General features: G+C 46.7%; 1 protein-coding gene across 1 annotated transcript in view; it reads left to right on the forward strand.

Moving 5' to 3' along the window:
* The window catches only part of ITPR1 (inositol 1,4,5-trisphosphate receptor type 1), a 157,217-nt gene that overhangs the window by 13,625 nt on the left and 130,334 nt on the right, over nt 1-13,258 (forward strand). The window contains exons 2-3 of the mRNA XM_064433143.1: nt 579-686; nt 4,317-4,387. Coding sequence (XP_064289213.1) covers nt 595-686; nt 4,317-4,387 — 163 coding nt within the window. The 5' untranslated portion in view covers nt 579-594. The remainder of the gene's footprint in view (nt 1-578; nt 687-4,316; nt 4,388-13,258) is intronic.

A 13,258-nucleotide genomic window follows, 5' to 3' on the forward strand; every position in this document is an offset into this window, starting at 1 on the left:
GGAAAAATCTTAATCTTTGTTTTAACATGCAAAATCTGTTGTCAGGAATGCAGAGTGGGTCTTCACCTAATTCTGGTTTTGGGCCTGTGGGTGTGAGCAGGAGGCTGCTGGTGTCATGAATCAGGTCAATATTTTGAATTTCTCATGAGCACCATTCCAGCACAAAGGAGAAGCTTTAAAGGATGGTTAAAAAAACCCTGAATTCTGGCAAAGAAACGTGATTTAGATACAAATATGCAGCAGTCCCCTCTCCCCTGTTCCCTCTGGCAGGTGGGATGGAATGGGTTGGTGCAGCTGCACTGAAATCCAGCATCCTCTGGGATGAATGCCTGCCTGTGAAGCAGTCCCACGTGGAATGGGATGCCAGTAGCTGCTTGTTTTTCATCCCTGGTTTATTTTTCCAAGCAAGCACTCTGGCCTGCTGGGTTTTCTTTGATACCTGAAGCTCCACTGCGAGAACTTGCTCGGTTTTTCAAACAAACCAACAATCAAAGGCAAGGGCTCCTGTTGCTGTAACCTCTGGTAGCTGCACCAAGGAATTCTGCCTGATTCATGTTGTGCTTTATTCTTTCTTCCAGGGGCAATAAGCCAGAGATGACTGACAAGATGTCGAGCTTCCTTCATATTGGAGATATTTGTTCTCTCTATGCAGAGGGCTCAACAAATGGATTTATTAGCACTTTGGGGTAAGAACAGCTGTTCTCTTGTATTAAAAACACCGTAAGAAGGACTAGCAGAGCTCAGCTAGCTCTCCTGAGCCTGATCCCAGGGAATACTGGCTAAAGCAAGGGAGCTTTATGGCTAGATTTGGCCCTACATTTAAAAACGGCCTAAAGTGAATCTGGCAAGGTAGATTTTGGGAGGCTGGAGATGTGTCCATGGCTGTGGTGCAGTTTGATGTCCTTGGTGGGGAGGAGGAACCTTGTCAGGTGGAGGGGGAGAGGGGAATGAATGCAACCCAATGATTTTCATGTTGTTGTCTGTCCCGTGTCCATCCGTGTGTCCCGTCCTGTCCCTCCCTGCCCCTTCCCCCAGTCAGGGATGAGCAGACCCCAGTGCACTCTGCTGACTGCACAAAGGATGTAGCACAGGCAATGGAAATAGTGTAAAAATTATGTATATCTAACGAAAATATAAATCAAACCCCCAATTTATTTGATATAAATCAAATAAAGCCAAGCAGTTTAAATACCAGTAACTCACCACTACAGCTAGTTTGGCCTTAAAATTTAAGGTTTAATTTGAGGTTTCTCCTGCAAACCAAATTGTTTTCCTCCTATCAATGAGAAGATGTTTTGGCCCTTGTGCTTTGCCAGAGCTCTGGAGCTGCAGTGGGAGCTGTGTGGTGCCAGCTCCTGCCCCCTTGGTGCTGCCTTCCCCAGGGACAGGGGCAGGTGCTCTGCAGCAGGGAGAAGGGATTGCTGCTCCATGAACCACAAAATCAGCTTTTCACGTGGGAAAAGCACGAGCTGGCAGAGCAGGGCCATGGGGTTGGAAGGCAGCTCTGAGGAGGGCCAGGGAATGTTTGATCCTGCTGAGGAGGAAGCTCTGCCAGCAGCAGGAGCTGGGTGCTGCTTGGGGAGGAGCCCTTGCAGGGTGAGCAGCTCCAGGAGCACCTTGGCCCCTGCAGCGTGTGGCACGAGGGGCACACACACAGCCTGCCCTGCTCATTTCCAGCAGCCCTGAGGGCCTCAGGGTGGGTGCAGTCACAGCACATTTTTTGATGCCTACAGCCCAGATCCATCTGATAAATGGAGCTCCCAAGCAGGGTACAGAGACAGCATCCTGGTAAGTGCCTCGGCAGGAAACGATGGGCTGGAATCTCACCTGAGTGACTCCACACTAACTTGTAGGTTTAGTCCTCTAGCTATTAGGATTCTGGAAAATAAGGGGGCAGAGAAGGAAGCAGACACTGAAGATGCACCATGATCTATTATAGGAAAGAGAAGAAAATATGGGATGCTGCCAGAAAGGAGAGAAGGTATGCTAAAAGCAGGGCATGTAGTAAGTAGGGTTGGTCGAATAGTATTTGGCAAATGTATTTGACAAATTTCCCAGGTCCTCGTCAAATATGACACGTGCACTCTGCAGCCCTGGATCAGCTGTGTGACGGGCCAAATACTATCTGCTGAGCACTGGCAACATGAGTTATCCTCTACATCTGCCTACCGTTCCTCTTCCCAGTCCTGAAGAGTTCGGCAGTCCTGAGTTTGGCAGTCAATAACTCCAGACCTAGTAGAAAGTTGTTCTGCCATGTGGAACCCCATGCGGTGCATGATGACCAGTGTGCAGTGGCTGTGGCTTCTGAGGGCATTGCTGAGCAGATGTTTTTCACCATGGCTGGTCCTTGTGGACATGACAGGCCCCGAGCACTTGTGTTTCCTAGGCTTGATGAGATGTTCTCGTGGCCTAAAGACCCCTCAGTGCTCAGGCCTCCCCTTTGATTTGGTTAGTGCTGTTTTAAGGTAACTGCATTATATAATGGCCACATATCTCTGAGCCTAATTTAAGCCAGAAATCCTAATTGCTATGTGAAACATGAAATGCATTATAATCTTAATAAGCCTTTGTAATCAAATTAGTTTTGTCCCATATTTAATTTAGTCTTTGTCCTGGAGAAAATTGAAGCAGCAAAGGAAAGATTTGGTGTAATTGTCCTCCAGCCCATGTGGAGTTTTGACAGTCTGATGTCATAACGATGTGTAGTGACTTGTTCTGTGGTTCCTGAAAGTTGAGGAGCAGATACCACTCTACATTCTAATGCTGTCCTAAATCTCTGAAGAGTGTTCCTATTGAATATTCCTATGACATGTTGCTTAATCAGAACTTTACTCATGCTGTTTCCCAAACTCAGTGCTGTCATCATGATGATTACTGGTGTACAATATATCCCCTTTCGTGTTTCTCACCCTGTAAAATTTTCCTCTTACTAGTTTGGGAAGTTCCTCTTTACTTTCAACTTAATCTCAGATGAGAGGGGTGTATTGCACTGAGATTATCTGTATGGGATGATCAGAGTAACCTGTTTCCTGGATATTTTTGGCCCTTTGTTCACCAGAAGCAGGTGCTTCAGCCCAAATGTTAATACCATTCATGTTGGAGCACATTATATATAAATATAGTACTGAGTAGGGAGAAAATCCATGGGGAAAAAGCAATTCACTCTGAATGTTTGCATATGCAAATCTTAGATGCATAAAACTGTTGAGCCCTCTTACTTTCAATGATCTCTTAATTTTCATGCACTTCCTTATTTTCTCTAATTGTTGTCTCAAGATGCTCCCTGCATGTGAGCAGCCTCTGCAAGGAACAACTCTCATATTCTAGGTCTCAGTCTTCCTCAAGTTGATTCTGCATGAGAATGGACCTCTCAAACCTTTGACCTTGGAGTTTTACTTTCTACGTTTGTGTAGAAAGCCTCTTTGACAGATTGGTTGCAAGGGGCCAAATTGAGTCATTTAGGATCAAATCAAGCCCCAAAGTGTTTGGTTACAGGTGCAATTTCCCAGTTTGGGAGCAGTGTTTGGGAAAAGCCCAACTCCACCTTGATCCAAAGCTGCTCAGGCAGAGCAGTGGGAACAGGGGCTTCCTAACCATTCCCTTTATTCTCTGGGATTTACCATTCCCTTTATTCTCTGGGATTTCAGCTGACCCTGTGGGGGTTGTGCAGGGACAGACAGCTCTGTCCTGGCATTCCCTCTTGGAATCTCTTGGGTTTGCTTGTCCAGCTCCCCCTCTTCCTGGCAGAACAGGAGGAGGTTGGTTCAATCCCTCAGCTCACCTCGTGTCTGGCTGGTGAGCAGGAGGGTACATTTGTGCCTTCCTTTCTCTGAGGAGCCAATCTTTATTGTGGCAGTGACTCTTCCTGCCATTTCTTAACACTGGAGGGGTCACAGGGTCAGTGTCCAGTTTGCATAGCTGTCATATTTCCCTGTTCTCTATTCATATAAACACGTTTACAGCGTGACTCAAATCTGTCCAAGAGGCAGGAGCTGTTCTGAGGCTGTCTGTCACCTCCCTAGAATATGGGCTGTTCTGTCTGCACCTCGAGCAGGGGATGAGCATAAGGATGATGCACAACACAGGAGCAATGACTTATTTATTGTCCCACCCACCAGGAGCATAGCTCTGGGCAACAGTAAAAATTAGCTGCATGCTTCTTAGAAAGATCTGGCATAAGTTGGCATTTGGGGAATGTCTTCTGCTGAAGTGGCCACTCGGATGAAATATTGCAAGCGAACGACTTTGGTTTTGTTGAGGAGGAGGGAAGGGGCTGCAGGGGATGGAGTCTCACTTCACTGCTCATTTCTTTGCAGCCTTGTGGATGATCGGTGTGTTGTGCAGCCAGAAGCAGGTGATCTTAACAACCCACCCAAAAAATTCAGAGGTAAGTTGGTCAGACAGCTCCTTACCCTTCTGCCTAGAAATGATCCTTTGCTTTGTGCAGTGATGTGTAACAATTTCTGGCCTCTGTGCTTTCTGTAGCATATTTTAGTGTCATCTTCTTCCATGGATGACAACCCATGAGGAAAAAATGTGTGTGTTGAGTGTCTGTGGGACTGTGGTGGTTTAACCAGAGTCAGCCCACCCAGTGGGCTGGGGGAGAGAGCTGGGGGAGGAAGAGTGTTCAATAGATGAAGGAAAAGCTTCACCCAGCAGCAAAGCAGAAGAGTGAATTGATTCCCCATTTCCCATGTGCTGGGCCAAGACAAATGCCACCTTTGCAGGCACTCCCAGCTCTGCATCCCGTGTGGTGCCCATGGGCTGGGACATCCTGGGCTTGGCTGTGCCCCCCAGCCCTCATGGGAGGTGAGGAGCAGAGATCTGCTCAGCAGTGACTGAAACATCCCTGTGTCAGCAACAGCTTCCAGCTCAAATCCAAAATGTGGCTCTGCCAGCTACTGCAAGGAAAATTAACTCTGTCCCAGCCAAACCCAGGAATGAAGAAAGCTGTGTAAAGGTGATGGGGTTGTCAGTTGTTTGCTTTTCAGATCTGTCCAAATGGTCACAATCCCTGGGAATTTCATTTCTTTTTCTCCATTCTATCACACCTTCTTCCTAATTACCCAGTACCAAACCTCGGGGAGGAGGAAAATAAAAAGGAGCAAGTGTTAGCCACAACTATTGTTATCTGACCTAATTTGATATGAGCTACCTTGGGCTTTGCTTTCATTCTGCCAGGAAACTTATGCTCAGTGATAAGAAATTAGTGCTCTGCTTTTCAGTTTGGCAAGGACTGCCTTGTGCAAGAAAGGCCTCAGACAGGAAGAGAAGCACTCACTGGGATTCTGTTTGCAAAGACCTTGAATTCTTTTTCTCACCCCTGGGTTGCATCTTTTCCCCAGAGGATAACTCAGCCAAATATTCTACAAGTTTGGTCTGGATTTTATTGTTTCAGGTGTAGCAGCACCTGTGTCTTGTTTCTTTGGATAAGTCTTGTTTCCTTGGTTATGCTTTGCCTTTATCAGGGTCTCAAAATCACCATAATTCTATTCAGGTTTGGCCAGAACTGCAGGTGATTGCCCTTAAAAATTATATTCAGTCTGTACTGCTGGTTTTGCTTGCTGTTATTTGAGTGATTTTGGGGTTTTTTTTTTTGCCATGACATGATGTCACATATAATGAAGCTCTCCTTTTAAAATACTTCTGAAGTCTGTGAGTTCTTGTTGGTTTTTCTCCCTTTTTCCTGGAAAACTGAAGAGCAGATAATTGAACCCTAAAGAGGCAACCTGGGGAAGTTTCAGCATTCAGTGGTAAGCTCTCCAGGAAGAAACAATGCTGTTATGTGAAGCAGAGCCTTGACTTTGGAGGCATTCTTGATGTTAAAATGGTATGGAAGAATAAAGGCAGATTTGACTGAGACTGCTGGGTGCAGAAGGAGGCGGAGGGAGAGACGGAGAGAGAGGAAAGAATGAGAAAAAGGCAATTCTTGCTAGCACAGTTTAGGAACTGCAAGTACAGAGAGACATTTGTCTGACATAAAACACCGTGGTTAGACATTGTAAATGTTCTCATATTACTTATAATTTATACAGGGAGAAAGAATGGTGTGAACCTTTTCCAACCTTTGTAGTTACTTCAGCGAAGCTTTCATGGGGAGGTTTATGCTTAATGGTAAATGGCAACAAAAGTCATAAAATTTTAGCAGCCTTTTCTCTTATTTATACACGTACTTTGTAAGTGTAGTCTGAGATAAAATGCTTTCCGTGATAAATATGTTCAGAAGAAGTAATAATGGAGTTTATCACCTCATCTTCACCAGAAATGGAAAATATTCCATTTTTATGTGGAAGTTGGGTGGGGCTTGGGGCAGCCTGGGCAGGGGAGGGTGTCCCTGCCATGGCAGGGGGTGGAAGGGGGTGACTTTTGAGGTCCCTTCCAGCCCAAATCATGTTGGTCATCACAGCAACTGCAGGCCTGAGGAGTGGGGTCAGGCACTGGTGATTATGAAGGAATGTTCAGAGATCTTCTTGGAGCAAGAAGAAAATGAATCAAGTGGGAGCGACTTGGATTGTCCCCTTACAGAGGACTGGGAAAATACTTCTGTGGCTCTGTGACCTGGTTTATGTCCAGGTGCAGGTCAGTCCCCTCCTGGGAGGGACACTGAGCCTGTCACCTTTGGCCAGGCTTGGGGATCTCCTTTTTGGTACCATTTTTTGAGAAGTGTCATTCTGAGCATCTTGGAGCAGCTCTGTCTTCCGTGGGCAGATGTAAAACTGTTGTAAATACAAATTTCATGCTTAATCAACGTGAGGAGAGATCTCTAGAAGCAAGATTGACTGCTTAGATATGCATAGATGACTCCAAGAAAATTCAGTGTGAAACTCGAGCCTGTCTATCCAGTGGCAGAATGAATCCACCCTGCTTTTTCCCCTAACTACAGGTGCTTCAGGTTGTAAAAAGTCATGTTGCCAAGGCTACATTTAATCCCTTGCATCTGGTGGCAGCAGCAAGGCCCTCCTCTGGAGGGTGGGGGATTTTCTTTCTGCTTCAGACCCTTGAAATGCATGTGCACAAAGTGGGGTGTGTGTGCACCACCCCTGTGCCTGCAGGGGAGGGATAATGTGCCTAAATGTGAGGATATTCTGTCACTAAACACTGGTGACCTGCTGGTGCTGTGAAAATAGCCCTGCCTGAGCCATGTGTTCCTAAAAACAGCCCCTGCCCAGCCACGGTGGGGTTTGTGTGCTGGGAAAAGGCAGCGAGGGAATCTGGGAGTGAGTGGTGGGACAGGAGGGTGTGCTGGAGCTGGGAGGGACACAAGGAGCAGAGCATCCTGGGGACACCAGCACTGCCTCTGTTGACACAAGTTGTGGGAAAAGGTGGCTGACAGATGGAGCTGGAGGTGGGGGAGCCCTGGGAAGGGTGAGGTGCAAGAGGCAGCTGAGAGTCAGAGGGGGGGTGGTGTTCAGGGTTGGAGCGTGGAGTAAAAGTGTAAATGAGATGGTTTAAAAACAAAGAATTCCAGGGTTATTACATGGGAAAAAGTGAAGTGTTGGAGTTGGAAGGAGCTCCAGAGGAAGGCAGTGCAGCACACTTGAGTTCCTCTGAGTGTTTACCTGCAGTTATTTCACGTGTTAAATGCTGTGGTGCCTCCAGGTCATTAAAATATTCATCTGATCACTGGAAGGTGTGAAAGCTGATTTGTTTTCTTACTATTTTCCATCCCAAGCAGAATTATTTAGCACCTGAGGTCAGTGGTTTGAGGTTGGATGGCAATTATGGTCTAAGATTTCAGTAGATTTTTTTTTTTATTCTGGCTTTCTGTGTCCACTTTAAATACCGTGGTTTGGGTGTGTTTGGGGTTTTTTTTTCAAGTACAGCATTTCTCTGGCCCTTCGTGCCTCCAGCTCCAAACAATTTGAAAGTCTTCTAAAACTGCTTTTCAAAAATGTGAAGAGTGCATTCATTAGGGTGTTTCTTTTTAATAATGTTAATATGCAAAAGAGGTTTTTTTACTTAACTGTTGTAAATGTACTGTGTACAGATGAGATTCCTGGAAGAAATCCTACTTGTATGAGTGTCCAAAAAAAGAAAGAGTGTGACATTCCCTTAGCTATCTGCACTTCTTTAAACAGAAAAGACATTGCATGTTTTTATTAAGCTCTAATTGCCACCTTTGAGTGTGACTGTGCAGCTGAGGAGTGGCTATAAATGAATTTCCTCTTAACGTGCACAGATTGATGTGGGAAGTGTGAACTGGAGCTGACCCTCAGCTGGGCTGGAGCCCCACGTTCCACTGGAAATCCACACACAGATCCTTCTTCTGCGAGTGCCCCTCAGCCCTCTGTGCTGCAGGAGCTGCAGCAGAGCCCGGGCTGCAGCTTTGGAGCTGGGGCTGCTGCTCTGTGCTCTCTGGCAGCTGCACTGTGCCTTTGCAGAGGTTTGTTTGTGCTCTTCGTGCCGAGCCAAACGTGTTTGTTTAGTGCAAGACACTGCTACTACAGCAGAGCAGTCTGGCTGACAGGCTGCTCAGGAAATTCCTGACGGCTCTTTCTTTGGGATGCAGAGCTGTCTGCCAGCCTTCCAGCAGCCCTGCAATAGCTGCTGGAAACTCTGGCAAAAAGGGCACTCACTGGGTTAATTTGTCCAGCAGCTCCCTCCTTCCAGAACATTGTTTTAGTAGTTGCTGGGCAACACTCTTTTTTTGGCAAGATGTTCAAGGAATGAACCCATATCTTAGACTTAAAATACCCTCATGGCGAAGCAGAAGAGGAGTAGTTCAAATTCTGTTTGTTCTTTTGATCCTAATCCGCGCTCTGCTCCTGGGGCTGCTGCCTCTGCAGGTGTTGGGGGCCAGCCCTGGGGGCTCACCTCGGAGCTGCACAGGGAGGAACTCCCCAGGCAGCTTTCATGGCTGTAAAAACTGTATTTAGTGTGGGTCATGGAATGGCAGGGGTTGGAAGGGATTTTATATTTCACCCAGTGCCATGGTAGGGACAGCTTCCACTGTTCCAGGTTGGTCCAGCCTGGCCTTGGGCACTGCCAGGGATCCAGGGGCAGCCCCAGCTGCTCTGGGCACCTGTGCCAGGGCTGCCCACCCTCCCAGGCAACACTTCCTTCCCAATATCCACGGTTTTGATGGATGTTCTTGATTATCCCTGTGCTCAGCACTGATGAAGTCAATGTGCTTCTCGCTAGCAGAAATGTTTTATATTTTGTCCTTCACAGCTTTGCCATCACTGATCTGAAGCCTCCCCACTCCTGCTTTGTGTTACGTGAAGGAAACTCCATATGAAGGAAAAATATGAAGGAAATCTGTGATTCATGCAGGTCTGCTGGAGGCTCTGCAATTCTCTTGCACACATACACATTATTTACCCTTATTTAGCCAGGCCAAGTTTGTTTATGCATTGGCATCAGGGCTGAGATTAGGGATTCTTTCAGCTGGAGGGTCACACAGTTAATTTTTCCAAACACTTCTGAAAATGAAAAAACAAGCTAAAACAAATAACCAAGTCCCTGTGTCTGTTGTTTTGGAGGAATATGAGCAGCAGAGAGTGCCCTTTGGGTGCTTCAGTGCCACCCCTGTGTTCATCAGGAGTTCCTGTGGAATCAGCCTGAGGTTCCTGTGGGCAGCCTTGAATCCTGGTGCTCTCCACACACACTTTTCCTGGCCTGCTGTGGTGAGAGGGATGATACCAGCTTGTTAAACTTTGATGTGAAATAGCCTGAGTTGTTTGACTCTCTCAGCTGAGTTGGAGTGGGTGTTCTGCAGAGGTTTGAGCTGGAGTGGTGGTGAAGAGGGTGGGATAGACCTGAGCTGCACAGCTGAGTCTGGGCTTCTTTTCCTTCTGAGCATGGAGTTTCTATTGCTGCTGAAATGCTTGGATGCATTCATTATTAAAGTACCTGGGTTCCTTTAAGGAATATTTAAACTAGAGTCTAAATATGGCTCCTTTTTCTCCCTCTAGTTCAAATAGCAGGATTTGTTTTTCGTGCAGGAAGCAGAACTTTGGGGAGTGCCTGAGTGCTGAGGCCAAAGCCTTCTTGCAGAGGCATCCATCACTTGCAATAGAAACTCCTTTCCAATTTTGAGATGTCCAAGTCAGATTAAAATGCCTGTGCTGAATACCAGAAGTATAAAGTGCAACATAATAGTGAATACCCACTTAGCAACTTCTGTTTTACAGCCAAACACCATAAAAAGAAAAAAGATGCCTCTTACCCCCTTTTCAGAAAGAGTCAAAATGAAAATAAGAAGTGTAAAATCAAAATAAGTTGTTTTAAGTTGTTTGATGGAAGAGGAAAAACTATAAAAATACAGTCTGTTGTTGTGCCTGTAATTTTTTTAATTCAAAATTGAAGCATTGAGCATTTTGAGTAAAAAAAATCTTTAGTCTTGCTGAATTAGGATGTAGTTAAATCTAAAATACATATTGCTGCCTTGATGAGGAATCTTTCAGTATTTATAGAGCTGCACTAGAAAACTGCCAACTGCTTGTATGCATTTGAATTTGCTGCCCTTTATAAGATGAAGAAATCCTGAATCCTGTCTCTGAATTGTGAAATTTCAGCCCACTGCAGCCCACGTGCAAGCAGATGTTGGGGACCATTGCCACTGCAGCATTTAGGTCTTTTAAAAAGCTGGGAAGCTGGAAGTGTTGCTTTTCCATGCAGACAGGTTTGCTTGATATCTGCTAAGGCTTGGGATGCCCTGATCAGGGGGATGCAGGAATCCAAGGGAAGGCTGCTTGGGTTTTTTATCGTGGAGAGGAATTGGAAAGCTGCTTTTATTTCATTTCCCACACCTCTTGTCCTTACTGGCCTGAGAAGCCAGACAAGTTTGTGGGAAATGATTTGTGGTGGAGTACCAGGATATCCCAAAGACATCCTGACTCTGTGGTGCTCTGTTACCCAGAGCAGCTGTGACATCCCATGCAGGTTGGATGGTTCCTGGGACACTGGAAGGTGTCCCTGCCCTGGCAGGCTGGGAAGGAGATGAGCTTTAAGGTCCCTTCCAACCCAAACCCTGCAGGGATTCTGTGCTGATGTGCTTAGCAGAGATAAATGACTGGCTCAATAATCACTGCCTTCATTAAGGTGGTCGGGATTTTGTGTGTGTCCCACTGGTGGGGTGCTGACATGGATGGGAAGGGTTTGTGTGGCACAAGAGGGTCTGACCAGGTCCAGGTGACAGCAGGGGACAGAGGAGGAGCTCTGGGGGCACAGAGAGTGCCTGGGCTGTGTTTCCCTGCTCTGAGGGGCACAGAGAGTGGCTGGGCTGTGTTTCCCCCTGCTCTGTGCCCAAACAGCTCTCTGCCAACTTGTGGGCTTCCAGAGCTTTCATCTGGGATGTTTGCATGGAGATGAAGGCAGAGCAAAGCCCCTTTGAAACAGAGAGTGCCTTTAATATGCATAACTGGAAGGCTCTGTGAAACCCAAGCTGTTGGTTCAGGTACAGCAGAGGAAGGAGGGGGATTTAATTTATTATTATCTCTCTCCTGGGGAGAAGTTTGATCCGTGCACTTGGACTCTCTGCAAATGGGGGTGGCAGTGCCATCCTGACGTGTCCCTGTGTGGGACAAGGGGGGTTGACTGTGCCCAAAACTGAAGAAATAAACAAAATGCTCTTTTGAGCACTTACTCTTTCTCAACTCCTGCAGGTCTGAGCCTTTTCCCCGTGGAAAGCTCAGGGTATTTCAGGTAGGATCGAGGAGGGGATTGCCAAAAAGCAGTGCTGAGCTATTAAGTAGAGCAGTTGTGTTAATAAACCTGGTCCCAACCTTGTAGACAAAAGAATACTGTGGCTTTGTTGCCATAGTTTCAGTGCAAAATCTGACCTTAGCTACAATAACATTCGGTTAGAAAGAACTAGCTAATCAGTTTTCTAAAATTAGTGTGTTCCCTAGTACATAAGCCAGTATGAACAGGATATTTAATGAAATATTATACTTAGTCACAAGAGCCCAAGGGAGTGAAATGCCTTGATGAATTGTGGGGGTGGGGTGACATTGGTGCCTATCTTTTAATATAGCATAGTTATTAAAATTTGTGGTTCACTTAATATTTAGAGTAGCCAAGTGTGTTCTTCTGTGCACCCCATCAATTGTGCTCTTCTTTTGAGAGGCTCCCAGTCTGTTCTGTGAGCTGGCAGGACTGAGCTGCTGGGGAGTCTCAGCAGCCCCAAGCTCTTGCAGAGGACCTGCAGGTAAACCTCAGGGTGGGTGTTGTGTTTGCTGCTCTGCAGAGGAAGGAGACTCACTCCTTTGGAAGGATGCAGACAGATGGGGAATGCCATAAATTGTGTGGAAAAAGCCCTGTGTGTGAGGACAGCAGTCTCCCAGGTACTGGGAACATCTTGAGCTGTACATTCATAATCTAAAGTGCTGAGAGCTTCAGGTGAGGTGTGGGGTGTAAAATCCTGCTGGCAGCCCAGAACATCTCTGAGTGCATTTGTGGTGCCCAGGCTCACTGACCTGGCCCTGGGTGAGGTTTTATCCAGCTGTGGTAACCTGGAGCCAAAAATTTGTTTCTTTGCAGTACAGGAGCTGTGATGAATGATTGTTTTCTTATGTGCAAGCTGGTTATTTGGGTAAAAATATAAAAAATACAGAATAGGCAAGGCTGGGGTGGGAGGCTGGGTGGGCTGTCTGTTCCTCACTTCTGTTTGGAGTTCTTTGGAGCTGTGTTCACCTGCTGTCAGGTGCTTGAGACACCAAAATACACAGGGAAAGGTTTTTTAGGCAAGGATCATCTAAATGATGCTTCCCACTTTGGTGGGAGCTCCTGGAATTTGCTAACCAGTGAGTTACAGTTAGCAGGGGATCATCAGCTCTTGTGTCAGGGCTTTGTAGCTGAGGTTAAAAGTGCTTTTACTCACTCAAAGGCAGCTGTAGTTCCCTTGAAGACAATCCCAGGGTTTACTGTGGGCTGTGCTGGGTGTGTGGGAGCACAGACATTTGGTGCCAAGCGCACTCAGGTTTGGTTCAGAGCAGCATTTGCAGCTTGGAAGTGCTGACAGTGGCAGGGCTGAGCCCCAGGCACAGCCTCTTGGCTCCCCTTGGCTGGCTGAGTGCTGGTGAGCACACAGGGGAGGTGTGATCTGAGCTCCTGCATCCTCCAGTTCACACCTAGCTTTGCACCTTGATGCTGCAGGAGTTCTGTTTTTAGGTCTGCCTTCCCCAGTAACTTTGGGGAGCCACATCTGGCCTCTCAAGCTTTTCCCCTTGACATGTCTCTGTGGCCAGGTTTGATTTCCTCTCGTGCCTTGACTTGCTGTGCTCATGAGGTGTTTGGTTGTTCAGAGGTGAATGCC

Source organism: Passer domesticus, chromosome 9 (assembly GCF_036417665.1).
Source record: "Passer domesticus isolate bPasDom1 chromosome 9, bPasDom1.hap1, whole genome shotgun sequence".
Taxonomy (NCBI): Eukaryota; Metazoa; Chordata; class Aves; order Passeriformes; family Passeridae; genus Passer; species Passer domesticus.